General features: G+C 38.8%; 1 protein-coding gene across 3 annotated transcripts in view; it reads right to left on the bottom strand.

Moving 5' to 3' along the window:
- LOC145982037 (uncharacterized) overlaps positions 1-23,914 on the bottom strand; it is a 97,283-nt gene that overhangs the window by 55,605 nt on the left and 17,764 nt on the right. For all 3 annotated transcript variants that reach the window (XM_083115611.1, XM_083115609.1, XM_083115612.1), the window contains exons 5-7: positions 20,540-20,752; positions 17,196-18,233; positions 10,959-11,052 (exon numbers count right to left, since the gene is read on the bottom strand). In XM_083115611.1, coding sequence (XP_082971737.1) covers positions 10,959-11,052; positions 17,196-18,233; positions 20,540-20,752 — 1,345 coding nt within the window. The remainder of the gene's footprint in view (positions 1-10,958; positions 11,053-17,195; positions 18,234-20,539; positions 20,753-23,914) is intronic.

Raw genomic sequence — 23,914 nt, 5'->3', positions numbered from 1 at the left:
GAGGGTTACGTAATGGCCCTTTTCCATACTAAGTTTTCATACGTACACTCGGAATCGAATGAAACGCCCCCCCTTACGGTTATGCAACCCGGAATTTTATATCGTCTAGTTTCGCCTGGTAGAGTAGTTCCCGAGAAGAGCAGTGTTTCCAAACCTATAACTGTAGTGTTTCCAACCCTGTATTGGTTGGTTGGTTGTTGATTTGGTGCTTTAAGTCCACAATACACAGTATGACTAATCGGGACTGGACCTACAGTTTAAAGTGGGATCCGAACCCCTTTGTGCCTCCACCGGGACCCCTTGATTACAAGGCGACGACGTTACCACTGCGCCATCAAAGCCTGTATTGCTTCGTAGAAGACGAAACCTTCACGTAAACTTCTTCATTCGTGAGTTACATTTGGTTTACAGACTCACATTACAGGACACTCTTTTCCTGCATTGCATGTGTTCTGGAGCATTTATTTTTCCTTCTGCGGAGAAAATTCTGTTATTATTTTACATCTTATTTTTCGCAGCTTCTCTACCATTTATTGGCTAATCGCAACAATGAGGATGAATGATGACTCCATGAAATTGATAAGAGGACAGTCATAAAGAAACCATGGGGGCTAGATTCATATTATTATTATTACTATTATTATCTTTCTTTTTTTACTTTACTTTTGGCTAATCGCAACGATGAGGATTAGTGTATGATAAAATGCATGAAGGAACACTCATAAACAATCATACCCAGGCCGGGACTCCAACCCGGGAATTTCGGCAGCGAGATCAAAAGCCGACGGCTTACCACGCTCGGGCACAGCGGCGGCCAATTATTATTAGTGATATTGTCTTAAGTAGTGTATTTTTCCACCATATTCTTTCATACAATCATGAAACGGATGAAAATTAAAATGTTAAAGTACCTGCCTACGTTTTTTTTGTTTTGTTTTTTTTTCCTTCCTTTTTTGCAATATGAACACCTACTGCACGAAGCCAAATTGTGGGAATACGAAACAGAACCAAGTTAACATATCTTGACAGTGGAAAGTGTTATACCTGCCGCAAAATTAGTTTGGTATTGACACTTGTGAACCACGTGTTGAAATCGGGTCTACGTCACTGCGGGAGGGTGGGTTGCTGGCATGCGAGCCAATCAAAATCTTCCCAGTGCTTCACCCAGGCCCTGGTTACCTAGCAACAGAAAACGTTTTTCTCGGTGTTGCCGCTTATCGGGCGAATCTTCCTGCGATCAGATTTCATGTTGTTGGGAGAGGACGTGTTGTTTGTTTGTTGCGTTGCGTTACTGTGATATTTTAACCAGTCCGTTTGTTTAGTGTTTATTGAATTTAGAGTATTCTTTGTTGTATATAGCGTGTTGTTTTAGTGTGTTATTTTTTGTACATAATTTTGTGTGTTCTGCTTGAGTGTGTCGTGTGCTTGTGTGAAGAATGTCAAGCACAGGAGGCAATATTCGAGATGACAATGTACCAAAGAGGCCATGCACTAAAAGAAAAAGAAATTCTTATCAAAGGACAAACGCGGGAGATGGTTTGTTCTGAGCGCAAATAATTTGAGCAAGAGAAAAACAATGGGGGTCGAATCATTTCTGTAAACAAAGTTCTGGACAGGACTGCTGCTGCTTTCGGCGTGTCTAAGAACACTATTGTTACCATAGGGAAAGAAAAATATAATGTGGTAGAAATAAATAAATAAATAAATAAATGCGAGGCTTCGAAATTGGAAACCCCAGGAAAGAAGAGGAATATCAGTAAACGCGTGACAAATTTAGATACTTTTCAGCAAGATGCTATTCTCTCCATATTTACTCTTATTATAGGAGGAAAGATCATCCCACTGTTGGGAAACTGCGCGTTTCGTTGAAAGATTCGGCATTTTTTCAAGATGGGGAAACATCTTTAAGGACAGTCATAAAATCTCTGGGATTCTCATACCAAAAAAAAAAAAGTAATGGACCCAAAATAAAGTATGGAGGCATATGGAGACGTGGAGGTAGAGCTCCACACATTCTCGACCTCGACCTAGGCCATATTATGGATGTGATGCGGTGATGTGGTTCACCAACCGCCTTTACCACAGGTTTGCCCCAGGTACTCACTTGGGCTGAGTCGACCCTGGAGCCGCTCGGGATATTTGAAAAAGTTCCACAAACCACCGCGTGTCTCACGCGTGACAGTCAGACTCCCCACCAACTGGACTTTGTGCACTTCAGTTGCGGTATAATTGAAAGACGGGCAGACTTTAACGGCGACTTCGGAAAGAAATGATTATTGAAAGTGTATATACAGAATGGATTGAAAAAGTAATCTGTAAACAATGCTCGTTTCATTAATTCGTTCATGTTGTAAGGGAGATGGAAATGAATAGAAAAAACAATAACACATTCATCATTGTTGTCATCATTGTTATTCCATTTTCCTCGAAAAACAATAACACATTTCATCATTGTTGTTCCTTTTCATAACACGTTTTCCTCGACACAGCGTCAGACGGCTGCACTGCGTACCGTACTGCATGATATGGCAACACCGTGACGCGTGTTCCTTCAGCTCTCAATACCAAACTAATTTTGCGGCAGGTATAATACAAAATCTAGAAAAGAGTCATTTAACAGTAGCTTGATTGCTTTTCCATTTGTTGTATGGGAAGAATTGTGTGAAATGTGTGCGTAGTGGCAGGCAAAAGAGAATACAAAGATCGAATAGAGAGGCAACACTGTCACTGTTCTGCACTGCACAGACAACGCGTCTCGTCAAGTGGGCGGGGCACTGTGGGTGCGAGCGAGCTGCTGTTGCTCCTGCGAAAAGAACACAAACAACTGAATGACGCTCCGCTTAAAATCTAGTCAATCGAGAAAGGATTTGTTGAGGAAGTGAATTGAAATATAAACGCCAGAATTTGGTCTAAGCCACCTCCCTTCTCCCACCTTAAAAATTCTTGGGTGAGAGGCTACAAACTATACTAAAACTGAATTACATACAATATTTTAAGACTCAAAGTGACGTGACCTAGAACGTAGTGAAAAATCACTGGTGCAAAATTCAACGTAATGACGATAAAATGAAGGTAGGAAAATGGATGTGCTAGAAAGTTTTACATACACACACACACACACATAGTTAGTTTCGTGTAGAAGACATTTCTTCACATTTTTCTCACCTTGGCTTCCTTGAATTCACGAAACTGTAAAGCCATGAACTCGTTAACACCCTATAATCACGGAGTTCCAGGTTCGATTCCTGGTGGAGACACAACTGCCTAGTGGTTCGGATCCAACTTTCAACTGTAGGTCCCACTTCGGGTAGTCTTTTTGAGCATGAAATGGAATTAAAACAAAATTGGAACACGGCAACCCTTCACAACACACGTGCAGAGGCCGTTGAACTTAATGACTGACAACTATTATATACATCGAACTTTCAGCGAAGCTGGAATAAGGTCTATTTGCCATGCCAAATAGTGTGAATTTTCAGTCTCGTGGTGCCTTCTATACGAAGTGCACGCAAGTTATCTAAAAAAAAAATTAAATGTGAGGGTGAGTCGAGCTATGTTTCATTCAATAAGACTCTTAACTTCAAACATATTTTGCTCTATAGCTGTCGATTTGGAATGGGCATCTAAGATTGGTTGCTTAGCGGACCGGATTTGGAAAAAATCACGGACTGTCATAGTTCCAATCACAATACAGACATAGAAAAAATTGTTCGCATGAAGATGAGAGAAGAGGTGATCTCTTCAAATGTCTCGAAATATATAGATAGAATATATAGTCAATCAAAAAGAAAAACAATGGATAATGTCCAATTAAGTCGAAACGCTGTTTGAACCGGTGTTCATTCACAGAGCAGAAGACCAAATCCTGTTTTCCTGCTGGCTGCTTCGGGGAGAAGGGCTTTGTAACGTTGCCGCTTCTTGCCCAAGCGGTAGGCCTAATTCGTTGTTTGGCCACGAGTTGCTTCGTAGGTAAACGCGGCTACAGAGGATCACTGCCATAAAGGTGGTTCCCGCGCTGGCTGAAAGAGCGACGGGAATTTAAAGAACCATTGTCACTAACTTCAGACAAACATCTAATAATTACCTTAGGTTTCGAAGCTGATCCGAAGGGACAACAAATACCAGAAAAACGACAGGAATTAAATGATCGGTTGATCGTCCTTCTGTTGATGGATGGCAATTCATATTAACAATAATAATCGTAAGCTTATCATTAAAGAGTCAACAATCAAAGCTAATACGCATCTATTGATCAGAAATTACTAGAGTGTTAAAGTTGTTTTTGTATCTTTGTTATGCTAAGTCGCTCTTCTGCCACTTTCGGCTAATGAGGATGAGTGACGATTAGATTAAATTGATACCATGATAGCAATACTGAAGCCGTGGCTCGAACCCGGAAATTTCGTGGCATCGGAAGTGGACCATTTAACGCGCTTGGCCACCAAAGAGAACCGGCTCTGAGGCCAAGCGCGGTTAGTGGTGGACTAACGATCCAGACACCGAATGTTTCGGGTTCGAGTCCCGCCCGGACCTTTGTCAATTTCTTAATCTTCAGAAATCCCTTCGCAATCTAAGACATAACACTATCAAAACTTCATTTCCCTCCCCTCCACCTCAAATTTCATACTCAATCTTCCCAACAAAATTTCCATGCCAATTTTAGACATCCAGTTGATATTGCTCCCTCCAGAAAAGCAATCTAAGACGTAATAGTAATACACAAGAGTTGGGATTCCCTGCCCCCCAAAATAATTATCAATCCCGCTACCTGAAAATACCACTAACTTCATTAATCGCCCACCATAATTTCCCTATCAATCTAAGGCCTAATATGTAAGAGTTGGATATCGCCCCCCCCCCATCAATATTACTTATTACCCGTAACAATTCCCCTGATAATCTACAAATTACTATTTGTATAACAGCAATGGCTAATTGATAACGTAATTCAACTTGTGCCCTGTTTACTCAGTCAAACTTCCATCACAGTCTGCGCCATAATGCCCCTCCCCCTGGGCACCACTGATTTAGAACTGTGACAACGTGAGAGGTGTAATGTAACTAATAGTTAAGTGTTAGAAATGGGTGCATATGTGCTGCGCATTTGAATTTCATGTGAATCAAATCTGTCAATAATGCGAATATTAATGTTATAGAATATAATATAATGGTGCAGGTGTGCGAAAAAGTAACCAAGAGCACCAAGGTATCAATAAGAAAGAATTGGAAAGATAAGCTGCATATGAAGATGTGTGTAATTAGTTTTGTTCTGGGATGTAGCAAAGAACATTGGTTAAACCGTGCGGGGTATCATGGTCAATACTGTGTCCACCCGCCGTTAGATTCAAGCACTGCATCTAGTCGACGAAGCAAGGATTGCCCGAGCAGATGTTTGGTCTTCTTAAACTCTCCCAAACATCAAACACGTGAGCCAGTAGAGCTTCCATTGTTCTCAGCTGTCTAGGTTCCCACTCTCTCACCATCAACGCCCAAATGTTTTATATTGGGAGATTTCGCTGGCCAATCTACTCTTGATATTCCGCTGATTAAACCAGATGGTGGTCGCTTTCGATGTATGGACGCTGCTGTTGTCTTGATCGAAAGTCACGTGCGGAATCTCATCTTCAAGGTGTCTCTCTCGCACGCTGGGAAGCATGTGGTTTTCCAGCACTGCGACGTATTCCTGCGAATTCATTCTCGAGGACACTTCCACCAATCCATCTACTCCAGACGAACTGATCCATCCCCACACCGCCACGGATATCCTGCCACTCCTAGCATGGGTAGAAATGTTCTCGGGGTCGTAGCGAGTGTTGTCGCGCCTCCAAACATAAACCTGACCATTTTCGTCAGACGAAAATACATTCTCGTCGCTCAAAATTACGATCTGCCAAAATTCTTGAGGAGCTGGTAAATATTGTAAAGAAAACTGATCCGTTCTTCGTGATGGAAATGCATCATTGCTTCTTTCTTTGCCGCTCGACGGTGCCGAACTGTTGCAGCATGGCACTCCAGTTTCAACTCTTGGCGAATCTTCGTTGAAGCCATGAAGGGGTTGCCCTCGCTCATCTCAATGATGCCTGCATCTTCTTCCCTGGTTGCCTTCTTCGGCGGCCTTTGTTGGGTCGTGACTTCATTCCTTGGTCCCCTTCTTCCTCGTAACACCGAATGCAACGCCTGACGCATGAATCGTCCACACCAAGGGTCGTAGCAATCTGTTGTGCAGCAGATCCGCCGCACAAGAACATGCGGACTATCTTCTCTCTTGTAAATTCCGAAGTGTAAGGCATGATGAAATGATATCGTAAAGGAACATTCGGACCGAAGGGACATGCTGCACGTGGCACATGCCTCTTGAAAACACCTTATCATTGGTGCATGTAGAGTTTCACGCCCATTCCGGTGCAGAAAGTTTCATTTTATTGGTTCCGTTGCAAGTGACATGCTCAAGGCATAGATACGAGTAAAACTGCTGCAGGATCTCGAACGAAGCACCCATCCGGGCTCGAATTAAAGCCAAAGCGTGCTGGCAAAAGGCAACCGTGAAGTTACTGCATCTGAGATTTACGTCAAGCAGGGCCTGCATGGTGTGTGCAAAGAAACTCACGCTTGCTTTAGGAAATAAGGATACTATTGAATCAATGCAATATAAAAGAGTATATACCATAAAATATACATTATTATTGACTCATGCATTCCCTGAAAAAGAATGCATTGTTCTCTCGCACATTTCTGCCTGCAATGAATATAAATGTATAATCTATTAAATTAAGCAGGTGCATGCAGATTTAAAAATATTGATAAGATGATTGAATTGAATTGTTGTTTTTTACGTCCACTTTGTGCACAGAAAGGCTAATTGGGACTGGACCTACAGTTTATAGTGGGTTCCGAACCACTATGTTCCTCCACCGGGTATCGAACCCGGGACCCCTTGATTAAAAGGTGACGAATCTACGATTGCGCCATCGGGGAGGCCCTAGTCCTCTTACGGAGATAATTCGTTCGGAGCAATAGAAATGCCCTATCAAAACAATTGGGGAATATTATTTTCAATGTGTATATTCTTCAGAAAATATGTTTCTAACAACAATTTACCTAAATAGTGGGGACGTGGGGTGAGAGATAGGGACGGAGTTGGAAGAGAGAGAGAGGGAAAGCACACAATTTTCTGTTCAGTGCGAACCTTTGGGATTGCTTTTTCATAGTGCACCAAAAACACAATACGTATAACCCAAATACAACCCAAACCTTCAGTGGCGAAATTGTGAGTCAATCACTCAACTGGAATAAAAAGTACGGATTTAAATCTAGCAGGCCAGAAGATAGTTATTGCGCTACCATGTGCTAATACAAAAAAAAAATCCACTTTTCCCGCGAGAATTGTCATGCCTGAGTGACATGTAGTTTACGTTAGTTGTGAGAGTTGCTTCAATTCCATTGCCTGCCAAGAATAATGATAGCGCTGAAAGCATAAAATACGGAAATGTGCATGTTTGGCGAGCTATGAGAAAAGTAGATCCTTGCGTTTTCTTTTCGAAATTTGCTCATTTTATGTCAACTTTCACATATAGCCAATGGCGACAGAGGATGAATGATGCTTCAGGGAAATTTATGAAGATTGAAGAAACAACGAAAAAGAAAAACTCATAATTATCAGAGGCTAGGACCCAAGAACCCTGGCTACGCAGCATGTTATGATATTTAAGTATATCACGGATTGTTGCTAAATCCATTCCTAGATATTTGTAATGAATGAACCCCCTCCCCCGCTACGAGAAAAAGAAAGACTATGAAAGACTACAGGATGTGAAACATTCACAATGTAATTGCATTACTTTACATCGCTCTTGGCTGTATTCCAAATGTAGTAAGAGTAGTAGGTTTTTTTTTTTTTGTCAAGGTATAAGTGTATTTGAGCGCAAGGGCTACCTATTTCATCATTTATAAAGAGTTAACTTCGTCGTTACACTAGCACCAGGCACAAATGCGTCAATTTCTATTTCGGTTATTTTACATCACTCTTCTGCCTCTTGAGTTAATCGCGATAATACGGATGAATTATCAATTTATAAAATTGTGACGGGACAAACTCAGTGATACATTCATGCCTGACCAGAGTTCGAATCTGGAACATATGACCTCGCTTCGCTAAAAGGGCTGGCAGAAATGTATCGGAAAAGTATAGGACCACCAAGAACCGGTTTCACGCAGCACAGACGATGAAATCATTTACAGCGACTCGCTGTGGCAGTGTTGCTCGTCAACCCCTCCCCCTCGCTCACAGATAGCCTAGCCTTCTCAGCACCCCACCTGCTGATTCGTTTCAGGCATATTCCGTCTGGAAAGTTTCTGGCACTCCTCCGCCTCCCCCTTCCAACCATGGTTAATAAATGAGACCCTTGCACTTTCAAAACCCTTATCGCAAGAAAAAGCTGGCATCAATGTTACACCACCATACAATAAGATTTACACGGGAAACATTTCCTAACATATTTTCTTGATTCGGACTAAGGGCAAATTAAAAATAGTCAAAGAAATTATACACAAGAGAATTAAATTACTGAAAATATGGAAAAGCGCGATACCGAAATCTGTAATGAGTGCGAATGGAAAATCGAGAAAAAAAAGTATGAAAATATTCGAATAACTCGATTAAGAGAGAAAGTTATCACGGCTCGAACAATGCAAATGAAAAAAAAAACGGGAATACGAATTGAAATATATGACAATCTGAAGTAGGCTGAAGGAAGCAAATTTTAATAAACGTGGAAAGAAAACATAATCAATGGAGCGCTGGTTCGATTCGCGACGGAAGCTCATATTTGTTGTTCGAATCCCACTCTACACTGTTTGTCCAGATGCATTTACACTTAAAACAAACTTCGTGGAACTTTTTCCAAATCAGATGTCGCCAAAAATTTAAAAACAAAAAGAATAACTGTGAAGGAAAAATGCCGAAAGCGTTATTGCAAAATGAAAAAAAAAATCTTCACATATTCGTTCGGAAGTGGTAAAAGAATAATAAAAAACTCAAGCATAAATGTTAATAACACTTGTTATTATTACCAGAGACATTCTCAAAATAAACTTGTTGTCCGTTGAAATCAAATGAAGAGGAAAGCAAGATCTCCACCCGGTCGCTTGAATCTCTGGCTAGATTCAAGAGTTGGAAACACTACGCTTCTCGCGAGCTGCTCTTCCTGGCGAAACTAGATGATATAAAATTCCGGGTTGCATAACCGTAAGGGGGGGCGTTTCATTCGATTCCGAGTGTACACATTGTGAAACAGTGTCGGGAGAATGGCTTAACACTCGGGGTGACCACTGTGAAAGCTATTGTGGCCCGTTACACACAACAGGCTCTCCTTGCGAAACATTCACCCACGATAACCACCAGGAGAAGGGCTGCAAGCAAAGTGTCACCCGTAGTGCGAAGCGGGATTCGTCGATTGGCGTGCCAAGAAAATCCCCCAATTTGACCCACAGATTTCACCTCGCACCTTCAACTGTGAACAAAACAATTCGCAAGCACCTCAGGTTGAAGTGTGTGCGGAAGGCCCGTGTACACCACCTTCTACCGCCTCACATTGCCGAACGTAAGACGAACTGCAGCAAACTGTATGAAAAGTACCTGGCAGGTTCCAAATGGAAGAAAGTTGTCACAATGGATGAATCATATGTCCATCTCACTGCTGGTGGTCACATTCGGGTGATCACATACCGTGACATTGACAGCAAGTGGCAACTTTGTTCGTCAGTGCAGGGAAAGTTTCCCTCGTGGCTTTATGGTTGTGACGGGATTCGGATATGAGGGTAAGTTGATGATAAGCAAGGTGGACAAAAACGTGAAGGTGAATGCCAGATACTCCCAACACTCCATTCTGACACCTATCTATTGGAGACATATCCCACAATTGTATGAAATGGACGCAAACCAGGTGATGATCCATATGGACAAGGCTTCCGAGTCATACCGCCAGAACATCACTACGTTTTTATCAGGAAATGGCAGAGGAATTAGGAATTTGTGTCATTCCGTTTGAAGACATTCCTGTGAAAAGCCCATATGCCAGTCCAATGGATTTTTGCGCATTTGGACTGTTGAAACGTTGTCTTCAACATCGCCGCCCGTGCACCCTGGATGGTCTATGGAAAGCTTGCAGGGAGTGGGACAGAATTCCCATGCCTGTCCTGCGCCGGAGCTTGCTGCAATGGAAACTGCGATGCCAGGAGATAGTCCACAATGCTGGGGGTCCAATAGAACATGATCGGTGGAGGCGGCGCGGTACCTCTTAAGGTGAGTTCCCGTCAAAAATGGTCGGATATAAAGCGAACAACCTTCTGTACTTTCCTACCTCATATGATTGTAAATGTGAGGGTTGCTAAAAAGCCCTGTTATGAGTGGACCCTTATGAGCAAGGACAGAACTATGCTTGGCAACACTGTACAGGACAGAAGATGTGTACTTAACTGAGATTGCCACCATTTCCAGTGCACACACACTCATATATTATCATCAGATGGAAATAGTAGTTGTTGTTGATTTGGTGTTTTAAGTCCACGTTTATGCACAGTAAGGCTAATCGGGACTGGACCTACAGTTTAAAGTGGGATCCGAACCAATATGAGCCTCCACTGGGTTTCAAACCTGGGACCCTTTCATTACAAGGCAACGATCAGATGGAAATAACTTCCTTCGTTAGATCTTAGTAGATAATGCAGGAGATATAGTCAGCATTGTATATTACAAAATAATACATTTTGAAATCATCTATTATTATCTACTGAAAGTAGCCGCTTTCAAAATAAGACTCACTGTATTATTCTGTATTTAACTGCAAACAGAATCACTGATAACATTACTTGTACCGTACTGATGTTACTACATTAATACATGCATTAAATTCTCAATACACACATAATTACTAGTATATAAAATATTAAAACCAACTTACATATTTGTCTCTCCATAGCATGAGGCAATGGAACCGACAGATACATGAAGGGTTCGTATGTTACAGACACATGTTTGCATACGGAGCACACAACCTGAAAAGAAGCATTGTTTTTTACAAAAACAATTATTAAAAATAGGTCAAGTTTAATTGACCTAAAATACTACAGGGAAAATAAGTAAATAAGGCAAAATTCATATCCAAGGGGTAACTAGAGTCCACATTTTGGACTAAATTCTTATTTATGTTCCTGTGAACAGATTCATAGTCTCATAGCACAGAAGTGTGTTTCAGGGTATTGCAATGTAAATTCTGTTGTGCCAATTTCAGTTGGTATTGTTTGTAACTGTCTAAATATTAAAATAAATGCACAAAATAATGTTTCACGTGTGAAAAAGTGTGTTTTGTGTTCTACTGTCTAAGTTTTCTCATGTACAGTTTGATGTCCCTCTCTTGACAATTAGAACATAATGGTTGACACCACCTACAATGTGCCTCTTAACCCCTTGACTGTGTTCGGTGTAATATTACACCCTTGGTCACTATAGTTCATTCTGTGTTGGGCGTAACAGTATCCCCACAAACATCTCTGACTGAAGTAACCTGTGTTGAACGAAATAATACGTTTCTTGTTGGTTAAACATGTTTGGCTATTGAAGAAACGACCTTTTATTTAGTCACGATAGTCACAACATTGTATAAAGCAGCAGTGTTGCCAGCTTACAGAACCATTTCTGGAATTTTGTTTCTAGCATCGACCCTATGGATGCTGGATGGACCAAATTTGGAGGGAAGAATGACAAAAGATCACTCTATGAAGATATGTAATGTCTGTGCTGCAACTTTGGGGGGAAAAAAACTGAAATTACAGTGTTCGCAAAATTTTGCATAATTACAGAAAATTTCAAACATTTGGGTCTTGCCCCCAGTTCCCCCTGGATGCGTTATTGTCACGCACTGCTTAAAATGTTGCTTTGTACTCATTCTTATGTGCACATTTTATTTTTTTCAGAAAGATGCAGTGGTTGAGGAGTTATAGTCCTCTATCTTCAATTTATACCATAGTAACAAAAGGAAAACAAAGGACATTTTCAAAATGGCACTTGTGAATAATAGTAACAGTAGATATATTGTCTTGTAATTCGAGTATGTAATACCTTTAGAAGTATATTAATAAATAAAAAAGACAGAACTGTTATATAGTGTATAGGTTTCAAGATGACATCTTAATTCTGCCACATGGTCCTGATAAATTTCCATCAGGCTTTTACCCCTGCATCCCTCCTGAAGTATTAATAGTCGGACGTTGCTTAAAATGATGCTTTTTACTCATTTTTACATGTAGAATTAAAATTTTTCAAAAAAGATGCAAGCCATTTTTTAAATCTATCCCATATTATGGGGGTAACAAATGGAAACAACTACTTTTTCAAAGGGCACTTGTTAATACTAGTTAGTAACAATGGATATATTGTTTTGAAATTTGAGTATGTCACACCTTCACATGTACACCAAATTTAAAAAAAATAAAGAACTGAAATATTGTGTGCAGTTTTGAAGAAATGGCATGTTAATTGCTGCCGCAAGCTGCTGGTTGATCCATCCTGAACTGATATACAGACGTAGTTCCAAATTTGACAATCCGGATGCTAATGATATACAGACGTAGTTCCAAATTTGACAATCCGGATGCTAAAGTTTAAAGAGTACACTTCATTTAGAAAGGAAGCTGGTTTGCAGTGGTTAAAGCAGCCTTTCTTGACAAATTTACATACACTGTGCTTGATCCCTGCAAACGATATGGATCAAATAAGGGGAAAAAATATCTAGAAGTTGAATCAATAGATCTTCTTTTATGCTAAAAGGATATACAGGGTGTTCCTAAAGTCCCGTTACCAGTACAATCAAATATAACTCTAAACCACATTCCATAGAGCAGGGCAGTTTTTTTGTAAAATGTTCTACAGCTCAAAAAGTTTTTTTTTGTCGTTAGTTCATTGGTGTGTTTTTTTTTTTAAGACATGGATAATTTACTAAGTACCACCATATTGGTCTCATGATGTTCGGGATATTCTGGATAGACATTACCCTGGGAGATGGATATGCCATGATGGACCAATCGCCTGGCCGCACAATCTCTTGCTATCTCCCCCTTGGAGTTTTTTTCTTTTAGGGGGTACCACAAGGATTGTGTATTCCAAACCCCTGTTCCAGATCTTCTTACACTTTGCAGAAGGATCATTGCATCTGTGCAAACAGTTGATTCTGGTATGTTGCAGCATGTAGGGTAGAAGTGGAATATCACCTTGGCATCCTTGGGGCACACAATGAGGTGCACTGACATACCAATTATTTTTTTTCTTTTCTGCAGAACATTTTGCAAAAAAAAAAAAACTGCTCTGCTCTGTCACGTGGTTTCCAAGTTATGTTTGATTGTAATGGTAACGAGACTTTAGGGACACCTTGTATTATATTTACCTTTACAGTCACCCATTGACTATAACATGCCAATTTCCCAATTTTTAGTGACATTTTGGGTAGTTTTTGGTGTCTAGAAATCAGTCTCTCTGATGATCATTAGTGAATTCAAACATGCATACTTATTATGAATGGTACAAGAAAACCAGTCCAACTTCTGTTTGTTAGCGAGAGAAGCATTTCAATTTTAAACCATTTATCTGCCTATTTAGGGTAATTGTGACAATGAGGATTATTACTGTATTTACTCATGCCGTCAAAAACTGTGGTGCGCATTATGCACGGAATAATTCAGATAGCCAACATGAAACCATGCAGGGTCATTCCTTGATTTTTCATGTTTACGGAGCCCTATCATGTTATATATCATTGTAAAGCTTGAATTCTGTAGTTTCTGAATATGGCAACAGTATTTCATTCAAGATGGCGGCACTAATGTGCAATGCTGTTGAAATAAGCTCATCACAAAATCAAGGAACGTTCTGATTTTTATGGTACTTGGGATGAAAGGAAAGATAAGGAGAGAAAAACAATAATTAAAATGTATTACTGGCCAAACAATATGACGTGCATGGAGTGTGTAAATGCCTTAATGGAAGAAATCATGTGCTGCTAACTGTAAGTTTGAGCATCCTGAATGTGCCTCTTATAGTGTTACGTTAGTCACGGAAAAAGCAGATTTTCAAGTTTTTATTGGAAAAAGTAAAGAAGGAATAACAAACCTCTTACACCAAAGTTAGAGCCTAAATATAACCAATAAATGACCTCATAAAATATATTTGGAAATATTGCTCCGAAGCACCACTAAAAGCTGACTAATACAGTATAACCCCCCCAAAAAACGGGCCTCATCTTTCGATAGGCTTCATGTCTTAATTTTTTGTTGGAATTAAATGCAACTTAAGTTATAACTAGTTTATTGTGTTTAGAACATCAAATTAAAACATGAAAGTCTTTGGCCTTTTCCTCTTCATTCTAGAGCATGTGTTCGAGATGACCTCCATTTAGTTCCATGCATTTCTTGAGGTGCAGCACAAAGTTATCCAAGATGCCCTTACAAACAGACCGAGGAATGGCTCTTATCTCCTCCCTGATGGTTTCCTTGAGTTCAGTGATGGTCCTGGTCTCCATGCGTACACTCGGTCCTTGAGCCCCAAAGGAAGAAATCTCGGTTAAGGTCTGGGATATGAGGTGTCCACTCAAAATCAGTCTTGAAACTGATCACACGGCCTCCAAAGTTCTCTGTCAGCAAATCTCTGGACAGGTTTGTGTGTGAGCGCTTGCTCCATCTTGCTGGAACCAGAACTTTCTCATAAGCGATGGATAAAGGGTCTGTAGCTCACTCTTGAGGGTTTTGAGTACCTCAAAATTCCTTCTTTGCTGAACTGACTCTCTCACGCTCTCGACCAGCTCAGCTGTAAGCTTCCTGGGACACCCTGAGTGTCTTGGATGGTTTTCACTTGCTGCATTGTTCTCCACAGTCCCATACATCTCAACGTCGTCCACCCAGGTCTGTATTCTGCTTTTGGAGGGGGCCTTCTCACATTCGAACTGATGCATGAAAATCTTCTGGATTATCTTGGACGAGCCTGTCTTGTAGTAATGTTTCACGTAGTATATTTCTTGCTCGAGCTTCCATCATTGAGGTCTAGTTGTGTTCACAGGCATTGCTTCTGCTATGTCCTGCAAAATAAGGGTGATTTGTGAATGGATGTACGAGATATCACAAAAAGTGCACGTGGGGTCCGTTTTTATTGAGTCACCCTGTATAACCACATTAATGTGGCTAACATGTAGGCACTGTTACGTTAGACACATTTGCCAGCCTCTTGATTGGCATAGCAGCAGCTTTAAGACCTACAACGAAGAAAGCCATTTCTTGAACTTAAATTGTACTGCGCATTATATATGAGATATAATTTTTAGTCGCTTTTCCCCATCATAAACTAGCGTGCGCATTATACACGAGTAAATACAGTACGAATGTCATGAAAGTGATGAAGGGCCACTCATAAGTTGATTGATTGATTTGGTGTTTTAAGTCCACTTTATGCACAGTAAGGCTAATCGGGACTGGACCTACAGTTTAAAGTGGAATCCGAACCACTTGTGTCTCCACCGGGTATCGAACCCGGGACCCCTGCCACTCATAAGGAAACATACATGGCCAATGAGGAATGTATTTCAAAACTTGTCAATTAGTATGAATTAACATATGAAGCTTGTAAAACCTCAAATTGTTGGAAGCAGTAGGTATGCTCACATTTCATTTCATATTGTAAGTTATGTTACAGAAGTTGATCCATTTGTAAGTTTTAGCTGCAAAAAGCATGTAAATAATATGTCGATATAATTAACCTATCTAATTGCTCTGTTATGTTCCTCAAATTAAAAAAATGCTAAAAGAAGGGGATGAATCTGGGGAAATACTAAAGAAGGGTTCAAACCTGTGTGACCTATTCATATAACAATTTTGGTAGGGAAATACTATTTTGAAAAAAAAAAAAAAAAAAAAGGAATATGTAATGTAACCTAAATTTAATTCTATACAATGTAAGTGAATATATCTGGACATAAACCTCTACACCCAAGAAAAAACAAAAACAGGTTTCAAAGATTTCAGCACTACTTCGCATATTAGGCACAGTCAAAAACTGTGCACTAAATGTAAAATATGAATATATAGAACAAAATTTATTCTGTAAGAAGTATGTAGCAGGTATTCATCAGGTCTCTCAGCCCATGAATTTCAACATGTGATGAATTCATGTCATGTACTCTTGCCGCATTTAGTATTCCAGAGTTTGTTTATTTATACAGTGTATTTGCAAAAGATACAGTCCACCTATGGGACTGTATTGCGATATAATATCTATAACTTCATGTAATATAATTTTCATTCTAGTTAAAAAGAATACAAAACACACAAACAGCACGACAAAAGACACTTTAAAAGTCTCTCCTAGCTTTTGACCCCGTCGATTTGGAGACTGTGGAGAAGACATGGTTGTGGATACACAGAGCAAGAAGCATCAGCTGATTCATTCAAATGGACATATTTTTTGTGTGCGCACAAACTGTATTTGCAAATCGAATTTGAGACTTTATTCACCGCTTTAACACCAAAATGTCATTTCATATACTGCATTTGAATCTGAAGTATCTGTACCAAACTCTTCTATCTTTTATTCACCACAAATATATGTATCTACCCGTTATTTACCAACTGAAAATAAGTGACAAGAAGTGCCTCAATATGAGTCGAGACAACCTGTAATTTCCAATCATATTCCACCTGTACTAAATCTGCATCCCACTCAAAAGTAACATGATGTCAAATATGATAGTAAAGCGTAGCAAGTGGGTCAGGTCACCAAAATAACATAACTGGACTGACTGAGTATTGCACTTAACCTAACACCAACACCCACTAGATTGTTTATTCACAAAATGACAGAGTAGATTGTTTATTCATACATTCTCTGGAACCTTTGGTGTGTAAATGTCCCCTCCACCCCATCCCGGATATATACTTTTGCAATAATGCTCTAAGCATCTGTAGTATAAGCGGACAATTAATATCCACTCGGATGAAAGCTCTGAATTACCTAGAAGGTTTCTCATGTAGATAACCATAACGTAAACTTAAAAATAAATTCCAGGGTGTCTGGAAGAATTGTAAAATATTCGCATCAATCAGAAATTTGATATACCCCTAACAAAAAAGTTACTAAATTAAGGATATTGCAAAATACTTACTGTGCTTTTAAATTGTCCCTGAAATGTGTCAACTATTACACTTTGGTTTGCACTCAAATGCTTTTCCCAGTGTTTATCTGCTTCTAATTCTTCATTTAGCGTTGCTGTGTTCCGACCGCTACAAGATACAGCACCTGCGCAGGAGGGACCGCTAACTGCTAAATTCATGTGAGTATCTATAACATCCATCTTTTGGCACCGCAAATTACTATCTATTTTGTCCAAATCTCTCAGTTTTCTCTCGCATTCCATTTTATAGTTCTTTTCTTGCTCTTCCAACTTCATCCTCTTAATATTATTAAAACATTCACTAGACTCTGAATCCGACATGTCGGAACACTCTGGAACGAAATCCATGCTCTCCTGAAGTAAGTTAGTTTCTTTGATTCTCTTCACACAAACGGCTTTGCCATCAAAATTATGAAATTCCGTCAGGTTTGGATTTTCAAGAGTATCACGTAATCTTACACTGTCATGCTTAGGATACTTCTCGGAGTCAAATTTGATTTCATTATTGGCCTGTTCTTCTGTTACGAGAACATTCACATTGGATGTTTTTGCATCCTTTAGAATGTCTTCAAGGCCTTTTAAGCATGGAGTTGCATTATTGAAACCTGAAACTACTTCATTCTTCTCGATTTTTGGTTCCTTGTGAGCCCTTGGGTGTTTCTTCAAAAACGAGTGTGTGATTGCGTTATTCACACCACCGCCACTGCCACTTGCACCACTATATGACCCACTAGTACTAGTACCACCTGTTCTTTCGATTGTTCTATTATAAATAAATCTTAGCTCTTGATTATCCTTTACAAGTTTATCGTTCGCACTATCACAGTTGCTCGAATAGTCCATTTCAAAATCCGCATCATCAGTCTGCATGCTATCACCCCTCTCAAATGGATCGTTTGTGTCTTTGAAAGGGATGACATCTTCGGGAATAGCTCTCAGGCGAAAGGTTGTATGGCTTTCTGCTGAACTTTCGGAACTATGAGGAGACGAGGAAATGCTACACCTTGTCGTCTCTCCTGAGATCATTACCTGAAATAATTAAAAAGTTTAAATTAGAATGTTTAAGGTGTTTAAGTTACAACTTGGTGTAAGGTGCATTTATTTCAATTATGATAATGCATGCAAGTAATTAGGGGTGAGTAGCAGAAGCTGAAGTGTAAGCAGATATTTAAGTCAATATTAAATCAAAATATCATTATAAATTAGGGATGGGCCAATATGAAATTTTCGCCGATACCAATATAAAATTTACCGATACCGATAACCGATATTCTACTGATCCGATATAAAATTAGAAATGGTCCTTGAAAAACCTGAAAGGTTCACTGACCTGCTTACCTAGTCGTCGAATCGACGGGTTCCCGATTTTCATCATGTAGTTCCTTTTTCATTCAATAGATGGCAGAGGTTGTATGATCTTTCAAATCTATGACGTGTATGTTTGTGCTGCTAAGTTTTTCATACCATTTCAAGCGTGTTTTGTTCAGTAATTTCTCATGTAAACAAACCTTCATTTGTTACGTCTTGCAAACATGTTGCATAAGAATGTTGTAGATGATTCTGCGATTGAAAAGTTGCTTTTCGGTAGCGATGAAAAGGAAAATGTGGATTTTGGAAGGGGAGATGAACACGGGGGTTCATTTTATGTTAGTGAAATTGAAGAATGTAGTGAAAGTGAGGAAGAGGTGGCTGTGGCAGGAAAAATATAAAAGGTTGAGGAATGGAAATGGAATGCAAAGATGTGTGTGATCAAAATTATTAGGTGAGTTTCTAATCATCTTTCAAGTAAACTGCATATGTGCATACTTATTACTATACTTCCACTTCAATATATAAAATTTTCACGTAAATTGCTTGGATAGTTTAAACAATATTTGACATCTTGTCTTGCTGTGCAACATTCACGGGAGATAGCCAAATTTAAATGGTATTTCATGGCAAAAAAATTGGCATTTAAATGGTAAGCGGATGGGTTAAGAAATGTGTGTTTCAAGGTGACTGCAGTGCAAAAGAAGTTGTATATTTAGTCATTTACTTTTTCAGAAAGTAGGGCATGGATATTATCCATAGAAATTACAACAAAATGGCAGAATTTTGCACTAAATTATCAGATAATAATTGATATATCTGATAGGTAAAATAATCGGTAATTTTACCGATACACCAATATGCCTATATCAGCCGATACCGATAGAGTACCGATTAATCGGTCCCATCCCTATTATAAATACAATAATTAGGGATGGGCCAATACGATATGATACCGATAAGTACAGATAAAAAATTCCTATACTGATAACTTCACTTCTGCCAATTCAATATAAAATTTCAAATGGTTCTTGAAAAAACGGACTGGTTCATTGATCTCCTTAATACGCTTGTTACCAGATGACAGTGATGCAAAATAATCTCCATATTTAGACATTTACTTTTAAAAAACAGGGTAGGTAGAATATTTGTTTGTACCTATAAAAGTTATAACAAAATTGAAGAATCTCTGTTCTTCTTAAAGGTTCGCATAACCACTTTTTATACATGCAAAATAATCTAACACAGTTATTTTTAGTGGTTACTATTTTATTTTATCTGTGACATTTAGTTCTGGTTTCCCAGAACTTTCTCAAGCTACACTAAGATATACATACAATTTACCTACGAGGAAATAAGGACACACATTCATTCCTTAGAAATGGAGAGTGACTAGCCATGTGAGGTTGTGTTATTGTATGTTTATCTTGGTGTAGTGCTGACCCAGCCAGAGGCAGGAAACGGAAAAGGATGATGATCATCTTAGTGTAGTTTAAGAAAGTCTGGGAAACCAGAACGAAACGTCGCAGATAAAACAAAATTATAACTACGAAAAATAACTGTGTTAGATTAAAATGGAATAATATTGAACTAAACTATAAGATACTTGTAGATATATCAGATCGATCAAGCTGTATGCAATTTTACCAAAAAAACCGATACAATATCAGTCAATATTGATAAGAGTACCGATTAATCGGTACCATCCTTAATAGAAATTAAGTAATTACAGTGAAAAATGCAGCTTAGACCAGGACTTAAAACCAGATCTCCTTTCATACCATGCCATTCATCTACCAACTAAGCTACTGAGCCAGCCCTTGTTTTATATGCTGTAAACTGTAAAAACCTATGTACCTAAACAGAATTTAAAAAATTATTTCAACTACCAAACATTTCTTATACAGGATAAGAAGCATAAAAGTCTGTTCTTCAGCCCATCTCGTACCTGTTCATGTATTTTGTATAGTTACATTTAGCACCATGTTCCTAGAGTACCTGTATTACATAAACTGAAGCCTGCTTACTTGATTTGAGCATTCAGGTGCGAAATCTCCTGCTCCCTGCTTGGTGGTTTCCTCCAGGGGTAGCGTTTCTTTCTCATCAATTGATACTTCTGACTGGCTATGAGGAGTTTGGGGTGCAGTCGATACGTCTGACATGACACTTTTACAACTTGCTGTATTTAAATGTTCATGCAGCGAATCCAGTAGAAGTGCAAGAAACTCTTGACAATCGTGCTGAAATGACAATAGTTCCTTCTTAACAATCTGGTGTTCTGGACAAGTGCATTCATAATTATATTAATTTTACAATTAGCTAATGAGGAGTGCTCTTGAGAATACAATAAACCCTGTATAAAGTAAATCCATCCATGAATCAGAATAATGCAAAAATTACTGTAATTTATTTTCACATTTATTCAGGTGAAATATTACGTACAGTAGAACCTCGATTTTATGTTTTTCAGGGATGAAGCTGAAGAAATGGAAAATGGGGGGAAAACTTAAAATATGTGTTCCACTGTACTCATAGTGCAAAAAAGTATTTGTAGTTTTGTTATTTAGCTTTGCTTTTCTGCCACATTGTGACGAAAAACACTAACAAAGAACATTCATGTTTAGGCTGGGACTCAACTCTGGGGACTTTAAGTGATAAGACTAACACACTCAGTCACCGAGTTGGATTGTTCAACATCCGTGGCAGAGTGGTTAGCACAGCATGCTAAGATGGCAGGGGTCTTGGGTTCGAATATGCCTGGGGATCGATGTTCTTTGCGAGTGTCTCTTCAATTTCAACATATCACCATTCATCCTCATCATTGCAATTAGCCAAAAGTGGCAGAAAAGCAACATAAAATAACCTAATTCAATCAATCAATCAAAAGATTGTTTTCCAGAAGAGACTACTTGTAAACCTTTTTTTAATAAAAATTCTTATTCCACCAACTGCAAGGTATATCTCAGGTCATGCACAATATCTGCTCATACCGGTATGTTGTAGACTTCCGGGCAAGGTTTGCACAATACTAATAACTTATAGAATATCAGTAATACTAATAAGTTTTAGAATATCAGTAATATATTGGAACAATTGCATATTACCTACGATATAGTATCTCCTCGCCACAATAAACATACTAAACAGGGCTCTCACTCATTTTAGGAAAACAAATCTTGGTTATAAAATGAGTAAATTCTCCAATTCTCAATTTACTCAAAAAAAATTGACCACAATTAATTATTTACAGGAGATGGTTTGGATATATGAAGAGGATGCCAGAAAACCTACCAGTGAATACACTGCCCAAAAGAGTGGGCAAAAGGTCAAAGAGAAGATGAGAATGTTGGTGGAAACAGCAGGTAGTAAAGAGTGTAAGGCCGTCATTAGACGGAAGCATTTCCTTTTACATTTTTGCTAGCATAAATGCTACATAAATGCTAGATAAATGCTTCCAAAATTCTTGTAGCAGGTAGTACTTTACACAGAAGCATTTCATGTAACATTTTGGTTGCTTTTGCAATTACAATGTATAATATATACAGCACAAAAGGCACGTCGAGTTAAACCATCCATGGTGAGTGCACGGTTTTTACAATTGAAACAACTAAAATATTCTACCATGCAAGTACTGTATACCATATGTTATAAATAGGGAGACAAATTTATGGTAAATAAAAACTGAGGAGAGCGGTAAATAAAATGTTAGATCAGCGGTATATACCAGCGGTGGAAAAAAAATTGGCACATACTTTTTTATTATGAGAGGAAACATACAAAAGAGCTATAAATTGATAAACTACTTCATTTTTATATACTGTACACATACACAAGTACTTAGCTGTCCAACCAAAAAGAAAACATCAACACAAAATCACTTCATTTCTAAATTGCATATCTCAAGTGATTTATTCATTGTATGTATTTAAAGGATATCCTTGCTGTCCAACAAATAAAATAATCACTACTGCACATACACAAACACATGTTGAAAATCACATGATGATAAACAAAATTCATTCATGACTGAACACAAATGACACCATTGTCTCCCTTGATGTGCGGGAACAGACTAATCTTATCGCTGCTACAGATAGCAAGTTCAATGAAACTGGAAGTTGAGTAGACATTCGGGGGAAGAAAGAAATGCAGCTTGACAGGGAACGAAGTTTTTGAACTGAGATTATGTGCATAGGAAATCCCAATTTGCAGCATCTTCCTGATGTGATCGAAGATAAAACGTTCTTCAGCTGCAAGTGGTAGGAAACTTTAGGCAAACGTTTCGTTACAAATCGACAGTTTGCGCTCACAACCTCGATTGCCGGTTTTTGCATGTTTTCTACTTGTTTTGATAATATTTCACGGTTATTTCGTGAAAAAGCGTTCATTTCGTGGAAAAGCGTTTATTTCGTGGAAAAGTACACATTTCACATTACTTCGTGAATAAAACTCTTGCATATTTCATCATTGGGGGTGTAGTTACGTGCAGAATATTCAAAATTGCATCTTTTTTCCACATTTCGCGATTTTGTGCATCGCGAAAATTCAATGTCCCTAGTTATAAAGCATATATTTAAGCAGTACCATTGCTTTGTACCTAAAATCTTTTTGTAGGAAACGTTATTCCTCTTGGTTGAATATTTATCAGCTTTTGAAAATGTGAAGTGATAAGTTGTTTACATTTCACTCGGCTGCTATTTCATCTGCACTCGTGACCTAGAGCTCGCTTCTGATTGATTATACTTTCAAAAATGCTACGGAAATAGTACAGATTCTATCCTTGAGAAAAGCCCTAAGACTTTTCACTTTACATGGCAGCATTATGCTACTAAAAATGCCTTCGTCTAAAGCAGGCCTAAGACAAAGAGAACAGGGTTGGATCACAGTGGAAGGAGAGGAGTGGTAAAAGATCAGAAGATGGAGAATAAAACAGAATAAGAGACCTGCAGTAATTTACAGAATGATAAAATCCTACATTTCAATCCTTTCAATGAAGATTTCCGGCAGGGAAAGTGAGAAAAGAATAATGTTAAAAGACGGGGCAGTTAGGAGGCATTTGGCAGTATGCAGGAATTTTTTTGTACTTCCCTGCCTTGAATTCTCATTGGTAGGATTGAAACTGATTTTATCAAACTTGCTGATTACTACATGTACAGTCACGCTCAATAAAAATGGGACATCCTGCAATACTCGGTTCACTGAAATATGTTTAGCATGTAGTTAACTCAACTGTGATGAACAAACTACAACAGGTTCAGTCATCACAGTAGAGGTAGACAACACACAAATTGCATTGCAGTGAAGTGTCGCATTTTTATTGATGGTGTTTGCATATTGTACATCTTTATTCTGTTCCATTAACAGTTTTATCCTGTTCTGCTAAAATTTTTATTCTGTTCTAT

This window comes from Lepisma saccharinum, chromosome 30 (assembly GCF_977018435.1).
Source record: "Lepisma saccharinum chromosome 30, izLepSacc3.1, whole genome shotgun sequence".
NCBI lineage: Eukaryota > Metazoa > Arthropoda > Insecta > Zygentoma > Lepismatidae > Lepisma > Lepisma saccharinum.
This window is presented reverse-complemented; position numbering and strand designations above follow the sequence as displayed.